A 19,526-nucleotide genomic window follows, 5' to 3' on the forward strand; every position below is an offset into this window, starting at 1 on the left:
ATTCACAGGCATGGGAGTCTTTGTATGTAATAACTTCTGTATTCTCTGTGTTCATTGCCCCTTCACACAATCTCTGTTTTTTCTCTCGCTCACATACACTGTATTGCTCTCACATGTGTATAACATTCACCCACACAATTTAACAATTGACCAACATTGTTATAGCACTACCTACTCCCTTCTCTGTTGGACTCTTTCCCACCAACAGCACACAGACCCATCTGTTGCTAGGTCTTGTGTGATAACAGTTTCTTAAACACTGAAATGTTCATAAATATTCTATATTGCTTCAACAGCTGAAGCAATGGAGGGATCATTTCAACCAACTGAATCCAATGTTTATACAGCCGGTAGTTATGGAGATTTCAAAAAGTTATGGAAATGCTGTCTCAGCTTACTTGGAGGGGGAGGTTTTCCCATTTGGTGCATGTCTCTCACTGCTGGAATTGCTGCTGTTCTACAAATTTATATGTTATATGCTTCATTTTGGTGCTTCCATTGTCTCCCTACATCCATGTTAAATGCCTTTAAAAATTACATAGAGCTGAGATGACTTTGCACATTTGAAATGGAACATTTCCTTTAATAGAAAGAACATGTATGAGGTTAGTAAAACTTGAGGTTTCTCAAGTTTAAATAAGGTTTTGATTTAAATTATCAGATGACTAGCAAGAAAGGCAGGCTTTTCGATTCTTTTTCTTTCTCATGTGAATGCACACACTGAAATAACTAGTACAGGCACCTGATGCCATGAAAAACAAATTCAGAGCCAGCCACAAGGAGATGCGCTCCCTTTCCACAGTCCCACCCATCACTGGGGGAGGTGAGGGTGATTTTAACAGCAAAAAGGACTCAGAGGTGAGGCAACCAGAACCTTTCCTTGCTCATAACTTAGCTCCCTGGAGCATCTTTCCCAGAGTGTTTTTCTACTCAACCAATACCAGAAGTGACCTTAGATGGGAGAAAAGATCCTTGGGGAGAGAGGGGCTGTGAGGAAGATGCAGCATCTCTTCACCTGTACATCTTTTCTGATGCTAACATCAGACCACTCAGTCTATATAACTGGACCAGGTCTATTGTTAGACATGCAGTTTACCACATCTAGTTTATCCCTAAGCAACGGTAAGGCAATTTATTTTAAAGTTTGACCCTAATTTGTGAAAAATTTCATGTTTAAGATAGATTCTGCTAGCAAGTATTTTTTCCTCTAAACTTTTTAATTTACAGTTGCCCTTCACTTGAATAGTGTCACCTCCAGTTATTGCTTTTCTATCTGGAAAAACTAGACAATCGTTGGAGAGACATGTGTTGGAAAATATATTGTAAATTCTAATCCAGAAACACATTTCTTTTTGTTAACTTCATTGAAGGTGCAATAGATTTTAATCATTTATGAAACAAGAATAGAGAGATAGTACAAGACTGATCCCAACACTTTACAAATACATTGAAATTGTTGTGTTATCTGATAACTTCCTCAATTTTTCATCATTTGAAAATTCCATCTCTACAACCACATTCTTTCCTGTGAATGCTATCCTGAAGTTGGATCTCTAATTTCCTTTATTCTTGCTTTGCCTGTAGAACTAAGCATATACAGTTGCTTTCTGTTATGTCATACAGACTTAAATGTAATCAAGTTATGGAAATTCTTTTAAAATGTGTTGAGTCAGCAGGAGTTGCGTTCTTGAAATCTATACATTTGTTTGCAGATCAAAGGGTTTCAGTTCAAATGCTTCCTTGAAAATTCACTGTGGCTCTGATTCATGCAAAGCACAATGCCCATCCATCCCTGACCAAACAGATGATCAGTGCTCTTAGTTCTGACATCAAAAATGTCCCATTTGGGGAAGAATGAGTGAAGGAGATGCCATGGTATTCACTGTCTCACCCCATTTATTCACAGAGGATCAGATTCAACAATAAAGATGGTCTCTTTGCAGGTGTGCTGCTGCGAACTCAAAGGGGTGCCATAAGATAGCTCAAAGGCGCCATGGGATATTTAAAGGGAAACACTGTGAGGAGTGCTGTGGAAAAAAACTAGCCTAGGGGTGCTTTGGAAATACATATAAAGTTTGAGAACTGCTACCATATGCAGATGGGAAGGAGGTCTGGTCTAGTGGGTAGAGCCTCCGTTAGCCCAAAGATAACATCAGAAGGTCGCCAGTTTGAGGACACTGTTCAGGGCAGCTCCCTGAACGGCTGAGAATGGTGAGACCTTGAAGCAGCTGACAAGCTGAGCTGAGTGATTCCACCTGCTCTTGGTGTGAGCAAGAAGCAGCTTGGCTGCCCTCCATGTGAGAGATGGAGCTGCTTGCCAGCCTGCGTGGGAGAACTGGAGGCCAGAAGTGAGACCAAACCAGGAAGATCCATTCTGAAATGTTGTTGGTTCTTGAAAGAGAGAACCTCTGTGATTGTAAAAATCCACTTGAGGGATTTAGAAACTCCTGCCTATGTAAACCGCCTTGAATAAAGTCAGAGGAGTAATCTAATGACCAGAAAGGCGGTATATAAATACCTAGTTATTATTATATGTGGATAAGATCCCTTATGAGCAAGATATCTTGGCTTCCTTTGTGCAATATTGGTTTCTATTAGATGGCTGCTGTTTGCAGTTTTCGAAGGCATTGCTGTAGGGATGCACATCTCCACTTGGAACTTCTGGTTGTTGCATATGATTGATTGTATCAAGGCCATAATATTTAAAAAATAAAAAATGATTACTTTATTACTAAAAAAAGGACTAGGGATATTGGTATCGTGAAAATCCAACTTGAGGCAGTTCGTTTTACCTTTCCAGGACCTGTTTTAAGATCTGTATGCCTTAAAAGGAAAACAAGAGAGAAGAATGCTGAGTGGCTGGAGAAAATTTTACTTCTTAAAGTGTTCTTTTAATACTTTTGTTTTAATGTCATAACGTTTAATGGCATTCAAACCATCTTGAATGTATTGGCAGGAAGGCAGTATTTAAATTTAGTAAGCACATTAATAAATCTTATTTGTCTCAACAATGACTTTGAACAGATTTTCAGGGTTTAACATATTACTTATTTTGAGAAAATTGCACATTGATTCACTTATCTGTTGCATACACTGCAGAGGTATTTCCTTCTGCTGCAGGGATAGTTTTGTACAACACTGAATGCTTGCAAAAGAGAATCATAATGGATATGTTTTCCCAACAGCCTGTATTTTCTATTTCATTGCAAGAAAATTACTATTCTTTGTCTAGATCAGGGGTGCCCAAACCCCGGCCCTGGGGCCACTTGCGGCCCTTGAGGACTTCTCTGGTGATTTGCTGGAGCCTGCACTGGCCCGACACAACTGCTTTCAGTGTGAGGGTGACTGTTTGACCTCTCACATGAGCTGTGGGATAAGGGCTCCCTCCACTGCTTGCTGTTTCACATCTGTGATGCAGTAGTGGCAGTAAAGGAAAGGCCAGACTTGCTTTGTGTATGGCCTTTTGTAGGCCTTGAGCTATTGCAAGACCTTCATTCAATCATATAAGTTCCACCTCTAGTATAGTAATTTATATTAAACTTATGTAAATTTATTCAAATTTTAAATGTAAATTAATTCTTTTTTCCCCTGGCCCCCGACACAGTGTCAGAGAGATGATGTGGCCCTCCTGCCAAAAACTTTGGACACCCCTTTTCTAGATAGAACATTCATTGCTATCACAGTGACTGAGGATGCAATCCTATCCTGCGCTGGAACAGGCAAGCCAGGAGGCTTGCGTTGTATCCAGCGCAGGATTGTGGCCACAAGCAGCTTAGGTGACCATTTTTCCTGTACAGTGATTTTTGTCAAGGTTTGTCCACATTAGCAGTGACAACCAACCGCAATTTAATATTTGTTCATTAATCCTAAAAATCCTACTCATATGTTAACGGCCTCCTCAAATGTGGTTACAGAGTGTTCCAATGTGATTACAGGAACATGCTAGGAGCTGGCATATTCCACCCCACAGCACAGCCCTCCCTAGCTATGACCCCTATTCTTCCCATGGACAGTGTTTTCTGAAAAAGCAAACACTGTTCCCAAGGAGAAGTTGCCCCCTTTATTTCAAAAACTGAGGTTTCAGTGTTCTAAATCACAGGGACAGATTTATCCTCAGTGCAAATGTGTACCTCTTCAGAACAACACTGTTCTTAGAAAAAGTAGGACATGATGATATGCTCCCAGGCATTAACAGATGCCCTGCTAATTGTGGATGGTGTCCATAGTTATCAGTATCTGAAGATGGTTAATACTATGTCCATATATAACGCATAGGGAAGAGGATGATTAGCCATATTGTTGTTTGTAGAAGAAACTAAATGGGTGCTTCTATGCTGGAGAGACATAAAGGAGTGCCAGTAAAGCATAAAAACCAGGTATATAAGATTAAAGTCATAAAACAGTGAGGAGTGGGGGAGGGGGCAAGCAACTGCACATTCTTACCACAGAAAATATTTCAGATAGGGAGCAATCCTAACTGCGCCTTATGCCAGCCCAAGGGACTTGGGAGGGTCCTGGCTGGCCTTGGCTTGGCTGGCCTGGGAGTCTTGGCTGGCCAGGGAGGGTCGAAAACGTGCCATAAGGCACATCTGCGCCTCCTCGGGAGGAAGCCAGGCTGGTGTTCCCAGAAGCGCCGGCCTACGGAGGCTTGACGGAAGCCATGGCACTGGCTTTCTCCCAACTCCTTGCGTCAGCTCGGATGAACCGATGCAAGGAACAAAGGTAGGCTTGGAGGAGGCGGGGAGGAGGGCGTTCCTGGGCGAGGAGAGGGTGGGCAGTGGGCGGCCCCAGTGGCGGGCAGGCAGGGAAAGGGAGGCTGGGCTGGAATTCGGCAGTTATGTAGTTATTCGGTACAGTTAGTTATATATCTCTTAATGGCAGCCAGAATAGCTAGAAACTCTAAATGGGGGGGAAAACAGTTAGTGAGAGTTTAAGAAACAGTGTGACTGAGGTGGCAATCCTAACCGCACTTTCCTGAGAGTAAGCCCCATTGAACAAAATAGGACCTAACTTGCTAGACAAGTATTCCATGCTACCATAGAACTGTCAATGCTAGCATAGGGTGGTGGCTTATATAGCTCTGTATCCGTCTTCTGCTCCTGCTCTTTGGCTGTATAATGTGACTACCTCTTTTTTCTTTCCAAAAGGCAAATATGCGATGCGGGACCTGGTTCACCGGCTTCCTGGAGGAAACAACAGTAACAGTTCGGCAAGCAAGGCCATGTCTGACGATACCGTTACTGCCATTTGTTGCACCTTGCATGAAGTCATCACAAAAAACATGGAGAATGCCAAGGCCTTACGGGATGCAGGAGGAATTGAGAAGCTTGTTGGCATTTCCAAGAGTAAAGGAGACAAGTATGTTTTGCAAGTCATCTCATGCTTATTAGCTATAATTTAATTAGCGCTTGTCAGCTCTAATGGTTTCCTGGAATACTGTCATTTATCATGTATTAGTAAGCTTGGCAGACGATGGGGAAAGGGTGGGAGGTGGATAATCTCATGCCAAAAGTGTCTGACATTTACAGTCACCGTTGACATTGAACCCATGATATTTATTAATTGGGAGTGGCTATGCTTTCTTCAATGACAGTGGCCAATGTTGCTGGAGCTGATAATGATTATTCCTAGTAGAATTATCCAGCACAGTGCTTCAAGAAAATGTTTATAATGCTTATTTACAAATATGTCTTTCCATTTGCAGGTGGTATATTAGCCAGAGATTCTACAAATTTATATATTCTGATGGTCCGTTCTGTCTGGATAGGTCCTAGCTGTCACCATCCATGCTCCAGTAGTCTTAAGGACTGACTGTTGGTCTGGGGGCCTCAGCTGGTACAGAACGCTTGGTCTGCTTTTTGTGATGGGGATGGGTTGTAGAGAGTAGAGGGGGGCCTCTTCTTCTGCAGTTGCACTGACTATTAGCATGCTTCTGGGCACAATTTGGGCTGTGCTATTTATAGGTAAGATCTTAGATGGCTTTGGTTTTGCATACTCTTTCTATCTGATTCTTAAGATCATCTAGGCATGTCTCAGCAACATTGCTGCTACTGTGTTAGGCATATTCATGGAGTTAGGCAATGAGGCATCTTCTGGCCCTTTGGTTATAAATCTCCTGCCCATGTAACAACAACCAGAACTTGAAACAGATTTTTCTGGCAATCTAAGATATTTTTAGCAAGAATGTGCTTAAAACAATCAAGATTTCTAATGAAATATTTGTTTGGTAAAATTGTTGGATACTACTTCCTATGGAGTACTAGATTTTAGATTTTTAGGATTCTGATCTGTATTTTGGATGCATTTTTAAATTATTGACTTATTTAAGTCATTGTGAGCTGCTTTGACTTTTGTGAGGGCAAGATATAAATGAAATGCTCAAGAAATAATATGCACTGTGCCCCAGTCTCCCAAAAGTAAACCTTCACAAATAATTTCATAAATTATTATTGCTAAAGAAAGTTAAGCTATAATCATATAGTACTTTCCTAGGAGTAAACCCCATTGAACTATGCACAGGATTGTGCTGTTGGGGCCCAGTCCTATTCAGTTTTCCAGTGCTAATGCTGATGTGTCAGTGGGGTGTGCACTGCATGCTGTGGTGGAGGGACGGTTGCTGGGGGCTTCTCAAGGTATGGGAACATGTATTCCCATACTACAGGGCTGCATTGCAGCTATACTGGAGCTGGAAAGTTGGATAGGATTAGGCCCTTAGTAATTACAAAGAACCACTGAAATTAATGAGACAAATTAAGCATGACCCATACAGTTTTGTTTTGTTTTTTTAAAATATTTTATTTGATTTAAGGCATGGGTACAGGGAAAATCACATATATATTCAGGATAATACAAAGGGAAAAACACTAGGGAATCACAGAACAGCAGCCAATACTGTCTTATTTCTATAATTATCATCTCTTCAATCAATATTTCATAATCGTTTATCTAACCATTCATATAATGGGTTCCACAATCTCTGTATTCTCTCCATCTCGCCATCCCTCAATCTTTCCGTCAACACTTCCATTTTGACAATCTTGTATAGTTTCTCAATCCACATCCCTACACCAGGAATTTCTGGATTCTTCCATAACCTGGCATAGACCAATCTTGCTGCAGTGATCACATATAACAAAGTGTGTTTGAAATCATTGTTATATCCTTCAGGGAAGATATTCAATAGAAACAATTCTGGTTGTAAGGGTATTACACAATTGAAAATAACTTGAAAAAATATATGAATTTTTTTCCAAAACTCTTTTGCCTTAGGGCAAAGCCACCACATGTGGTAAAAAGATCCTTTCACCTCTTTACATTTCCAACATTTGTTACTTGTGCCGGGATACATTTTTGCCAACCTATCTGGAGATAGGTACCATCTATAAAAATTTTTATATATGTTTTCTTTCATTGTTGCTGCTTTAATTATCCTCATATTTCTTTTCCATAGCTGATCCCAATTATTCATTATTATGTTGTGTCCAATATTCTTTGCCCATATAATCATCACCTCTTTTAACGATTCATCTTCCATTTCCATACTTAACAAATATTAGCTACATATTACAGCTACATATTACAGGAGGGCTGTAGCTCCTCCCCTGAGTTTTTCTCAGTGCTTTTGCTATAAAAATGAATACAATACTTATAATTTTATTATTTCATTATTATTGAATATCTCAATGGAATGGGATTTAATGACTAGCAAGATGGCAGAAAGTTAATATTTGTTTGGATGGGAAGTACCCTGCATTAACTGCCACTTTTATACAAAGTAACAGTATTAGAGGAATTGTCCTCCTTTTTGTAAAAGAGAGAGCAGCAAGTGCATCTGAAGATATGGTATTACCAACAAAAGTTGTTGACACTAGAACTCAAAGGAGTTTATATTCTTCTGAAGAATATATAGTTCTTTGGTCCTGCAATATGACAGATCTTCAACATGAAAGATGTTATTAAATCTAACTCATGTATAAAATCACACATCTAGTTTTGAGTCACATAAAAAACAAAAATTATGGATTATAAGCTCACACTAGATCCAATACAGGCTATATTCTACTTAAAACACATAGTCATTTGGAATGCTTTAGTGATTATAATATATCTCTTAATGGCAGCCAGAATAGCTAGAAACTCTAAATGGGGGGAAAAACAGTTAGTGAGAGTTTAAGAAACAGTGTGACTGAGGTGGCAATCCTAACTGCACTTTCCTGAGAGTAAGCCCCATTGAACAAAATAGGACCTAAGTAGACCTGGTTAGGATTGTGCCCTGAATTGAGTAATATTGAGTTAAAGGAGCAGACTATTCAGAAATGGACTATGTTTATAATGTTTTGAAACAGTAAGGAACAGAATCATATCAATCATTCATGTTACTTAAAATGATATAGTGCTTTAAACTGTAAAAATGATTTTTTATTTCTATTCTTTCTGAAGATATTCATAAAATTGGGGCTTTCAGAGATTATTTCTTCTATGATTCTAGATTCTGCTCTTCAAAAGCTTCCTTCAGTTTCCTTATTCAAAGTTTTGAGCATTCTGTTGCTCCCTGAACGCTCCATTTATTCAGGGGGAAAGGGAGGATAGAAATCATTTAAATAAATACTAATTAGTGTCTCTTTTTGTTTGTTTGTTTGTTTTTTCATAAATAGGCACTCACCCAAAGTAGTGAAAGCAGCATCTCAGGTCTTAAATAGCATGTGGCAGTACAGAGATCTGAGAAGTCTCTACAAAAAGGTAAGATTTAAATTAGAGAATCCTAAGAAATGGATATCTTAATTTTTTCATGTGTTGGGGATACAGACTCTTTAAAATAGATATTCAGAAATGGAATTAAATCTTTTCTTTTTACATAGATGTGACTATTAGCTTTTGGGAATTAGAAACATGATATGAATTCAGAAGTGGTAATGAATGTCAGTGTAACCCACTTCTATTCCTGGATGTTGTCTAATGTTGTCAAAGTAAAATATAGAAATAATGCTGTACATGTTAATACTGTACAATTAAAGAATATTTTCTTACCCTTATGCTTACCCAGAAAATGAAGTAAGATTTCTTCTGCGATATCAGTATTCCTTCTCTGCTGGAAGTGAGGCAGTATCTGTATTGATGAAATGAAGTAGGGTTAAAATGTCATTATTTTGTAGTTCTCAGCATGTACTTCATGAAATGTAGTGATAAATATGGAATGAGATAGTTTAGGAAACCAGGTACATAATGGATAGTGACTTTAGCCCACCAGAAATCCTCCCTTTTAGCTCCTGGCTGAACTGTAACACTGCTTTGCAGAATATCTGTAAAAAGGAATACAAAGGGGTGATAGTATATATATACTTTTTAGTATTTACTGATGAAAGAATTTACATCATCCAAAGTGTTGTCATGAGTTTAGGGATTTGAAAGGCATTTAAAGGTTAAAAATAAACCACATAAAATAAGAATAATTTTAGTTTTCGTTCAAAACATCATCAGGGCCTCTTCTTCTGATTAATAGGCAGAAGTACGCACGAAGGCACACATGATAAAATCATTACAGTGGTACCTCGCATAACGAATGCCTCGCGCACCAAAAAACTCACAGAACGAAAGCGTTTTGCGAAGTTTGGTAACTTGCAGAACGAATTTTTATGACCCGTGCTTCGCAAGATGAATTTTTTTTTTGTTTTGCTTTGGTTTGTCTTAAGGGGGGGATCTTCATGTCAGTTTATGATCCCGTCCACCCTAGTAAGGGGAGGATCTTCATGTCAGTTTATGTAAGTAAGTCCCATTGTGCTTGCTCCCAGGAAAGTGTGCACAGGATTACAGCTTTCAAACTCCCCACTCAGCATCCCCCCCATCGCTCATTCACCCTCTCACTGCCCCATTTCCTTCACGTTTCCCCCATGATCACGGCAAAAGCAAGCAATTGAGTGCAGCTGCTCTGTCCTCCCCAGCTTAGAGCACAATCCTGTGCGTATCTCCTCAGAAGTAAGTCCCATTGTGCTTCCTTGTTTCCCTCCCCATGATCACGGCAAAAGCAAGCAATTGAGTGCAGCTGCTGTGTCCTCCCCAGCTTAGAGCACAATCCTGTGCGTGTCTCCTCAGAAGTAAGTCCCATTGTGCTTGCTCCCAGGAAAGTGTGCACAGTATTACAGCCTTCAAGCTCCCCACTCAGCATCCTCCCCCCGTTTTTGAAATCCTCTGTACAGTATGTATGCCTTTAAAGAGCACTTAATAAACACTTTGTAAACCAAATTTGACTTTGTTCTGACTTTTCTTGCCCATAGGAACACATTAATTAAATTTCAATGCATTCCTATGGGAAAACGCGCTTCACAAAACAAAAAACTCGCATAACGAAAGGACTCGCGGAACGGATTAATTTCGTTATGCGAGGCACCACCGTATCTGGAAAGACATGTATCTAGGAATAGAGTGAAAGAATTGTGCACCCTTATTTGCTCACATGAATCTGTAGAACCTACTCTGCAACTTTTGACAGGCATTTGTTTCAGCTTCCTTACTTTTAGAGTGACTCCCCACCTCTCCGTAATGCCTCCTCCATGCCCTCTGCCCACCCTCCGCCTGCCTCCCCCTCCCCAGAAAGCTTGCTCCCGCCTCCCCCCATGCCCCCACTTACCGCTCTGCTGCTCAACAGTCCATACGATCACCGAGCAGCGGAGGTTGGGTGCCTGCCCGGCAATAGCCCAGCACTGGCCAGTGCTGGGCTACCACTGACGCTTGCCCAGCGGTAGGGTCTGCAAGCATGCCTTAAGGCACGTTTGCGACAGTGAGCCCACACGCCAAGCCCAGGATTGGGCTCTGCTACTAACCTTGACAGGCTTGCCTTTTCTTTAGTCAGTAGCAGCTGCATTGAGGTTTCCTAAGAATCATGATCATGGTGAAGGGAACAGGTTTTTAACCCTTCTCCCCCACCTTCATGTTCAGTGTCTGTGGAGAGGGGATCTGGTTGCTATTTAACCTTAAAAACTCTCATTAACAATATTCAGCTATTTTTTCAAGGGTGAATAGCAATCAAGTTGGGGGGCTTATCTGTGGGACTAAAATGGGGGGAGTAGTTTTAAAGTCTCCCCACTCGATGATCCCAATCCATAGCCCTTCCTATGTCTTGGAACAGATCCAGTACACACAAACACTCATCATTGGAAGAAAATCCTTCTTTTTCATTTCCTATTTGATACATACCAGAATTAGAATAACTGTAAGAAGCAGTGGCGAAACTCCCCACCCCGCACCCCGGGGCAAAGGTCCACGATGGTGCTACCCACGGGCTGTCACTGCCCCCCATGCTGAAATCCGCCCCCCCTCACCTGATACTCACGGAGCCTTGCACAACCCATGCCTGTGTCGGGGAAACTCCCTGAAGCTTCCCCAACACTATTGGGAGCCTCAGAGAGGCTCACGCTGGGGCATTTGCCACATCGGACATAATGGGAGGTCCGCAACTGGCAAGAAGGGAACAACTGTGGTCTTCGCTTCAGCTTCACCAATAAACTTAAAGCCTTTAGTTCAGGGGTGTCCAAACATTTTGGTAGGAGGGCCACATCATCTCTTTGACACTGTGTCGGGGGCTGGGAAAAAGAAAGTATTAATTTACATTTAAAATTTGAATAAATTTACATAAATGAATTTATTAGAGATGGAACTTATATGAATGAATGAAGGTCTTGCAGTAGCTCAAAGCCAATAAAAGGTCTTGCACAAAGCAAGGCCAACCTTTCCTTCACTGCCACTGCTGCATCACATATGTGAAACAGCAAGCAGTGGAGGGAGCCCTCATCCCACAGCTCAGGTGAGAGGTCAAAGAGTCATCCACATGCTGAGAGCAGTTGCGTCGGGCCAGCACGGGCTCCAGCAAGTCTCTGGAGGGCCAGAGGCTCATTGGAGACTGGGGACTCCCCGTGGGCCAGATTGGGAGCCCCTGAGAGCTGCAAGTGGCCCCCGGGCCAGGGTTGGGGCACCCCTGCTTTAGTTGATGACCTATTAAACATTAAAGCGTCACCTACATTGACAACTGTAAGATTAAGCAAGCATATCTGTTTGTGGGGATTTAACTAATAGTGCAATCCTAGGTGTGTCTACTCAGAAGTAATTGTATAATAATATTCATAAGGAAGTATTGTTGATCGTTAGTAAAATATGTGTAGCAATAGTGTCTGTAAATAAGCAGGGATTTTTTAACGTTTAAGGAATAAAGATCCACAGTTTGAAATATTACTTTTTCACTTAAAGAGAGATTTTGCTACTGTTTACATTAGGACATTGCTAAAATGCTGAACTGTAATCCAGACTCTATTTCTTACATAAATATTATCTTGGATTTAGTTAAGCAAGAGCATATTTTTCACCACCTAAACACTGGTACCAGAGGGGAAGCTCTCTGTACTCACTCATACTGTACATCCTCCAAAGTGGGATTGGATTGCATCAGGAAGAGGCAGGAAGAGACAGAAACTAAATACTACTTGAGATTAGGAAAGCTGAGAAATGGGGAGGGAGGGACAAGTGGTGGCATGATTATTCTACTTATTTATTTAAAAAATGTATCCCACTGGTCAGCTAAAACAATTTTCAAGGATTCTAATTCGGGGAAAAAAATCTTGTCCAAGTGAATTACTGAGCAACAGATTGGATATAGTCTGGATGAGGTTATAAATGCAAAATAGTGCAGTCAGGGTTAAAAAGAATCCAAACTTCACGTGGACAAATTTGAGATCTAAATTAGCTTTTGTTGCTCAGGAAGGAGATCATTGTAAAAAACGATGTGAAAACACTTACTCTGTGTACTGTAACTGTGGGTAAGAGAAACTGAGCAAATATTGTCAGTACAGCCCAAAACACCCTGTTGTAGGTGATAGCTTGCGTTTTTTTAATATTATTGCATTGGGGGGAGGGTCATACTTTGAAGTAATTTTTTGCCCTTATGCAATTTTGCGTAACAGAAAGTAGATTCAACTTAAAAAAAACTTTTTTTTTAATTCTCAGTTTATCCCCTTCAATTTTATTTTGATTCTCTCAGCTATATGCAGAGGGGAAATGGTGAAAAGAAGAAATTGCTGCTGTTTATAGTCACTGCTTATCTTCTGAATTGTCTAACAGGCAGATTTGCTCTTCACCCTGTATAATAAAAAAACAAAATGCAGCTATTTAAAATTTGTGGGATGGACATCAGTATTAAACTGATTCTTTTGGACCCTGGTTGTGTGCTTGCCAGACATCCACAATTTCTCACTATGGCACACCATCCCTTCTGTTTTGGGCAAACATGATGATCCTCCATGAAGCTCCTTTGAAGCTCCATGTGGCGGAAATGCATGCACCTCTCATCTGGAATGATGGGACAGAGGATCATCTCTTACCTCACCCTGTGCTTCAGAAGTACTCTTGAGAGGTAGGATCAGAAACTAGATTCCTTCTTTTCAGCCAGGTTGGGAGAGGCAGGCTTGTGGCAATCACAGGTTTTGGCTGTCTATAAGACATACACAAATGTTTGGAATGTCAGGCTGTAGTAACAAAGCAAAAAAGACACTGATTTCTATATATAACATTAGTAAAGTTGAACTTCTCTAATTTACCACTTTTAAAAATATAGTTCAGGGGTTCCCAAACTTTGCAGCACTGTGACCCACCACATCCTCTGTGGTGGGTCACAATGCTTCTGGTGGTGCTGGAAGCCTCTCCCAGCCCAGTGACCAACTCAGAATGGTCCTTAAAGCTTCCATAAGCCACTTTGGTTTTTGGAAGCAAACAGAAAGTGGCTTCTGAAAACTGTAAGTGGCTTATTGAGGCTGCTGAGAGCCATTCTGAGGCCTGCAAAGGCATGTAGGGTGGATCAGCGGGCCAGGAGAGGCCTCAGTAAGTAATGAGACTACTGTAATGGCTCCTATTGGGAGCCAAACAAGCTCCTGAATGGTTGGGAGGACCCAGATAACATCCCACTACGCTTGGGCTCCTGGCCCACACCTTGGGAAACTCTGATATTGTTAATTACTATAAAGCAGTGGTTCTCAAACTGGTGGGTCATGACCCACCAGTTGTGTAACCCTTCCCCCGTCCCTTTAAGGGGCAGTGGAAGGGGAGGGAGGCAGTGACACAATCCCCAGGATCACATCGCAAAGGGGGGCTAGTGGGGGTGCTTTGCACTTACTTCAAGAAGACGGCTGCAGCAGCCTGTAGGAGGTATGGGGAGCCCTGTACAGCCCTGCACAGCGCTCCCCGAGGCTTGGAATGTTCACTAAAAGTGGGCGCAAAGCACTCCCATTTTGCAGGAGGTGCTTTGCGCCTGCTTTTAGCAAATATTCCAAGCCTCAGGGAGCGCTGTGCAGGGCTCCCCGCACCTCCTGCACCTGCTGCAGCCCTGCCTACATAATGTGAGTGCAAAGCACCCCCCCTTGCCTCCCAAAGCATCACCCCCTCATGATCCTGGGGATTGCATCGTTGCCCTAGCCCCTGCCCCGCAAGAACTTACTGAGGGAATAAAGCTCTCACAAAGTTTGAGAATCTCTGCTTTAAAGGAAAGTAATGGAGAGTATTAGTAGGGCATTCTCCTACCTTTCAGAATAGGCTGTCCACTGGGGCAGCCAAGACAGTTTCAGTTCCAAAATAGGTCCTGATGCCAAATGCATAGTATAATCAGTTTCTGATAACACAGAAGTTTAAAGGTCTTTAGTTGGAATGGCAGCCCACGGTCACCTTGCTCACAAATGGCATAGTTGAAATTTGATTCTTTCTTTCCAGCATGGCTGCAATTAATCTTACTTCTTTGAGAAGCACTTCTTTTTGTAGGCAAAATTGTCTTTGGTGCCGATCTATTTGTATCCTTTAAGTTTTATACTAAGAATTTTGGGGTATGGTGAAGCAATGATTCAGATGTGTAATACTGAGACTCCTTTACTGTTAGTGATGTGATTGCCTCTGTGGTTGTCCCCCACTTCTAGAGCCTTGCGTAAAATCTTCAGTGCACATGATTTCTTATTGGATATGCTTACCATGTCACTCAATAGATACCTGGCTGGCATATAACTTGTATGATATAGTAACTAGGTCCACTGAAGAGTCACATGGGAAGAAACATTGCATAATTCATGAGACAGCTTTCCCTGTGGTGGTACTCTGCTTGCAGAACACCCTTCTTCTGGTTGTATGCCTGTTGCCAATTCTTTGTTCATACAGTAAAATCATTTTTATTTGTTCAGGCTTTTGGTGTATGTGGTTTCACTGGTTTGATGGCTTGGCTTCAAAGATGTGCTTGGATATGACCAGTGAAATCTGATTTGATCCATATGCCATCTCATAAACTGAAAGTTTCAAAAGCAGTTTCTGATATGGCATGGGGAATCTGTCACTCAAAAAGTAAAAGTTTCCACTGGATATGCCCAAGCACATCTTTGGATCCCACCAAGGTCTGGATGAGCCTACTGTGTTCTTAGACTGATGACTCTGTTTTTATAATTGCTTTATTTATTATGTTTGGTTTTTAATTTTGAAAGCTGCCTTGAGAAAGACTAGGATAGGAATGTTATAAATAAATATAGAATCTCTAATAGCATGGGGGGGACCACAGATCTACCAGCAAATCTGCTGCTTAGATGTAAAGGGAGCCTAAATCCAGCTGAGAACAATTTTATTCCAGTCAGTCTGCACATACTAATTTTAAATATTGCTCAGGCATATATTATTTTTATTTTGCATTTTGGGATTCATAGGGCTGAAAGCAAGCTGAAATAATTATTTTTTTCTGCTTTAGAATAGGGGTGAATCTGTAGCAATGTGATCTATTTTTGTTTGTAATTTAAAGCTGTTATAGTTGTACAAAGAATATGTGGCTTAGTTCCCATCTTTCTGTAACTGTGAAAAAGACTCATTGAAATAAATGATTGATTGACTGACTGATTGATTTATGGCAGCGGGTGGCCCCAGACTTCAGAGTGGCTGAGGACAGAGGAATTTCACCTACCCATCATTCTGAGTCATGGCACGCTCAGCATACCCTCTCCCAGAACCAAGAAACCAGAATCTATTCCCAAACCCAGGTATTCTGGCTGTCAGCTGACCAGTTTTGATTTGTAATTTTCCTTTTATTTATTTGCATACATACTTATTCTGAAATTTATGTGCCGCCAACTAGTCAACAGTGCCTCACAGTAGCGACTGACAAACAAAACATGAGCACATTTAAAATATGGTGTTGAATGCATCCAGTTTTTCCATCTGCAAAAGCATTTAAGCATTTTTGTTTAAATGTACATATTAATCAAAGTACAAAGTGTAATGCTTAGAGGATATCTTAATATTTGTTTCATCAGCAGCCAAATCTTTCTCTCAATGTTCATGTGAGCACTTTGCAGGGAATGCAAAAGGGGGTGGGATACACTTTGTTTATGTAGCTCTGTCTTACATTTTCCCACATTATTTCTGTGTAGATTGCTGTCTTCAGGAGTATTCTCATTATTATACACTTTATGCTGGCAAATACATTATTTTAGTCAAGTGGTTGGTTTTGTGGATCAGTTTCTTCTTTTTCACTTGATGAAATGCTGTGCATTTATACCTGCTTGGTAAACTATCCCTTTTATGAAAAATGAAAACAAATATTGACTAGGTTCACATTCTATAGCAAAGACAGTATGTGGTGTACTGTAATATAGTGGCTAACAGAGCTAGCTGTGAGCCAGAAAGTGAATCTCATCTTAGTCACAAACAAACTTGGTGATCCAAGGGTCAAACTAAACATTGGCAGGAATGCGTTTTAAAGAGGCATGCAAGCACCTTTCTAAAATAAAGCACCCAAAACCAACTGACTGTTTCACACGGGGAGCAGTTAACCCAGCCGTTCCCAAACTCTCATCATAGGGTGACAAATAACTCTCAAGGAGTTTGGGAACAGACATAAGTGCTTTCAGGGGAGGGGGAAGGCAACAACACAATCACCAGGATCACACCACTGCTGGGGCCAGGGAGTTTTGAATTTACCTGATGCAGGGCTTCCCTCTGCTGGGCTTCCCATTCCACTGCAAGTCTGAAAATAACAATCATGACCCACTTCCTGTTTCATGATCACAAACCGGATGTTCATCATAATTAGATAAGATAGATAAGATACTTTATTTACGGTCATCCGACCAGCTAGTCACAAACAACAAAACAAAATACACAGAATTAAAACCAACACCCCGTTACACATATGTAAAATCATAAAATCAGAGATTTACACTCTCAATTTTCTTCCTTACCAACTGTGCAGCATAACAGAAGCGGGCAACCCTGAGTGATATATTCGAGTATACATCAGAAAGCAGAAAAGCAAGCTGCTCCTCCATCGGCATCCCCGTTTCAATACCAAAGATCGGGGAGATAAATTTAGATCTCAGATTGTCATAGTATGGACATGACAAAACAATGTGGGCAGTTGTCTCCACCACATTTTGAGGGCAGGGGCACAGTCTCTCTGAATAGGGACACCTTGCATAACGCCCCAAAAGAACTGCTGATAAAAGTGCATTACACCTAGCTTTAGTAAAAGCAATCCTAAATTTAGGAATAACAATATTATAAAAATATCTAGCAGGAGAAAATGCAAGAGCAAGGTATAAAGTTTTGGGGGGGCCTTTGCAAAGGGGAAGGGGTGAAAGAGCGGGGGTGGGTAGTGACGGATGAGCAGAATAGGGGCAGGGAGGGGCGAAAGATAGGGAGAAGGTAGAGACAGCTGGAAAAGTCTTGGAGCCCAGGTCTACATCACCCATGAGTGACACCATTGGGCCAGCTGCCTCCCAGTGGCGCCAGGAATTAGTAACACCATGGCAGTTGCCCCATGACACGACACACACGCATGCCACAGTATGTCCCACTGCAGGACCAACTGTGACACAGATGGAACGAAGGCAAAAGCAGAGTGCAGCTGAGCAAGGGAAGGAAGGTGAGAGAGGATGAGCATGTAAAATAAATGCACAAGCCTCTTCAGGGCAAAAAGTCACGTCCCTGTGGAAGATAGCAGCTGCTGGAAGGAACCCTTTTGCTAGAGGAGGAAGGGGGTTGACTCACAAGGGGAGTTCCACCAGCACTCAGACAAGCCAAGATACTGCTATCCACTGTATAGGGGCTCAGACAAGGAGCCAGACATGAAAGACTTGCACTCAGCCAGGGGTGTGCACCTTTTGTTTGACTGTTCAGAAATTCCTATGACAGGAACAACAGAGAAGGTGAATGTGGGACTGGAACTCACACTGGGCAGTCCACAAGGATACTGTCTAACACCACTCAACCACAGCAGGAAACATACAAAGAGCACTTCCTGGGGCATTTAGAACCCACAGCACCACAAGTGGTGCTGGATTAGTGACTATAGCACCTGTTAGATGAGCATTACATGGGCCAATCATTGGGTTTGCATGTGGTTCCCTATTACAGAAGCTCACCAGTGTAGCACACACCCCATGCCATTTGCATTTTTGCTGGCACCTGCTATACAGTATTCCCAGTGCATCTGTTATGCTGCTCTCCTTTTCCCCCAACTATCTGCCTTGTGTACCATGGCAGCAGAGAATAGGTGGATCATGACCAACAAGGGGCTTTTTCTACTTCCATTAGACAACATGACTGAGAATGACGATGATGTAGACCCTCAGTCCTGGTAGTAGAGAGGCTCCTTTTCTCTCCCCTGAAGAGTCCCACCCTGAGACCAGTTGAGGTAAGAAATAACTAGGGTGGGGAGAGGGAATCCTATCTGTTAACAAGGTGGCAAAAGATGTGATCAAGTCAAAGTTTTTATTGCACAGTCCCAAGGGTGGAGCAGCACCAGGTTGCCAATCATCTTGTCCAAGCAGTGCTGTTTTTCTTTTGCAAGCTGTCTGACTGAGAGCAAAATAACAGGTATCAGTGAGGGCAGCACCAGGCACATCATCTGAGTGCTGGTCTCCCTGACAGAGGTTTTACTGCTGGGTTTGGTGGGCTGTGATTGGCTGCAGAGTGTTGTCTGTACCCTGGGCTCCATGACTGAACATTTCTACCCCAATTCCAATATTGGAGTAGGATTCCACTGATGTTTGGGGTAATCTATCACCTAGAGGAGGTTTAGGATATGGCATAAATCAGCTCCTCCTAATCTTGCCTGTGTCTCCACCTCATTTGGGGGTTTATGCCACCTCTAGCAGGGGCAGTGAACATATGTCTGCATAAGATAGCACAGGTGTCCATGCTGTATTGCCAGGAGATAGCAGGGGCTACTCACCACCAGCACAGCTGTACTTGCGCAGGTGTATGCAATATCTTATACCGCTTAGAACAGCGTTTCTGTCAGGGCAGCAGGGGAGGATAGCCCTTTCTTTTCCGATAGCAGGGTGGCACGGGAGCATAGGGAGACAGCACAAGAAGCAGGCGATCCCAAACAGAGCCAAAGGAGCAGACACAGGCTTGTTTGTTGCAGAAGCATGTATTGGTAAAAGAAGCAGGCAGAAGAGTAGTCAGTCAAACGGTCCAGAAGAGAGGCACAGTCACAATAAGCACAGTCCAAGTCAGTACACAAA

The 19,526-nt window shown here is 41.9% G+C and overlaps 1 protein-coding gene across 1 annotated transcript in view; it reads left to right on the top strand.

The window, feature by feature from the left end:
* Positions 1-19,526, top strand: part of CTNND2 (catenin delta 2) — a 575,776-nt gene that overhangs the window by 511,051 nt on the left and 45,199 nt on the right. The window contains exons 14-15 of the mRNA XM_066622958.1: positions 5,148-5,358; positions 8,655-8,739. Coding sequence (XP_066479055.1) covers positions 5,148-5,358; positions 8,655-8,739 — 296 coding nt within the window. The remainder of the gene's footprint in view (positions 1-5,147; positions 5,359-8,654; positions 8,740-19,526) is intronic.

The sequence above is a fragment of the Tiliqua scincoides genome, chromosome 4 (assembly GCF_035046505.1).
Source record: "Tiliqua scincoides isolate rTilSci1 chromosome 4, rTilSci1.hap2, whole genome shotgun sequence".
In the NCBI taxonomy this organism is placed as follows: Eukaryota; Metazoa; Chordata; class Lepidosauria; order Squamata; family Scincidae; genus Tiliqua; species Tiliqua scincoides.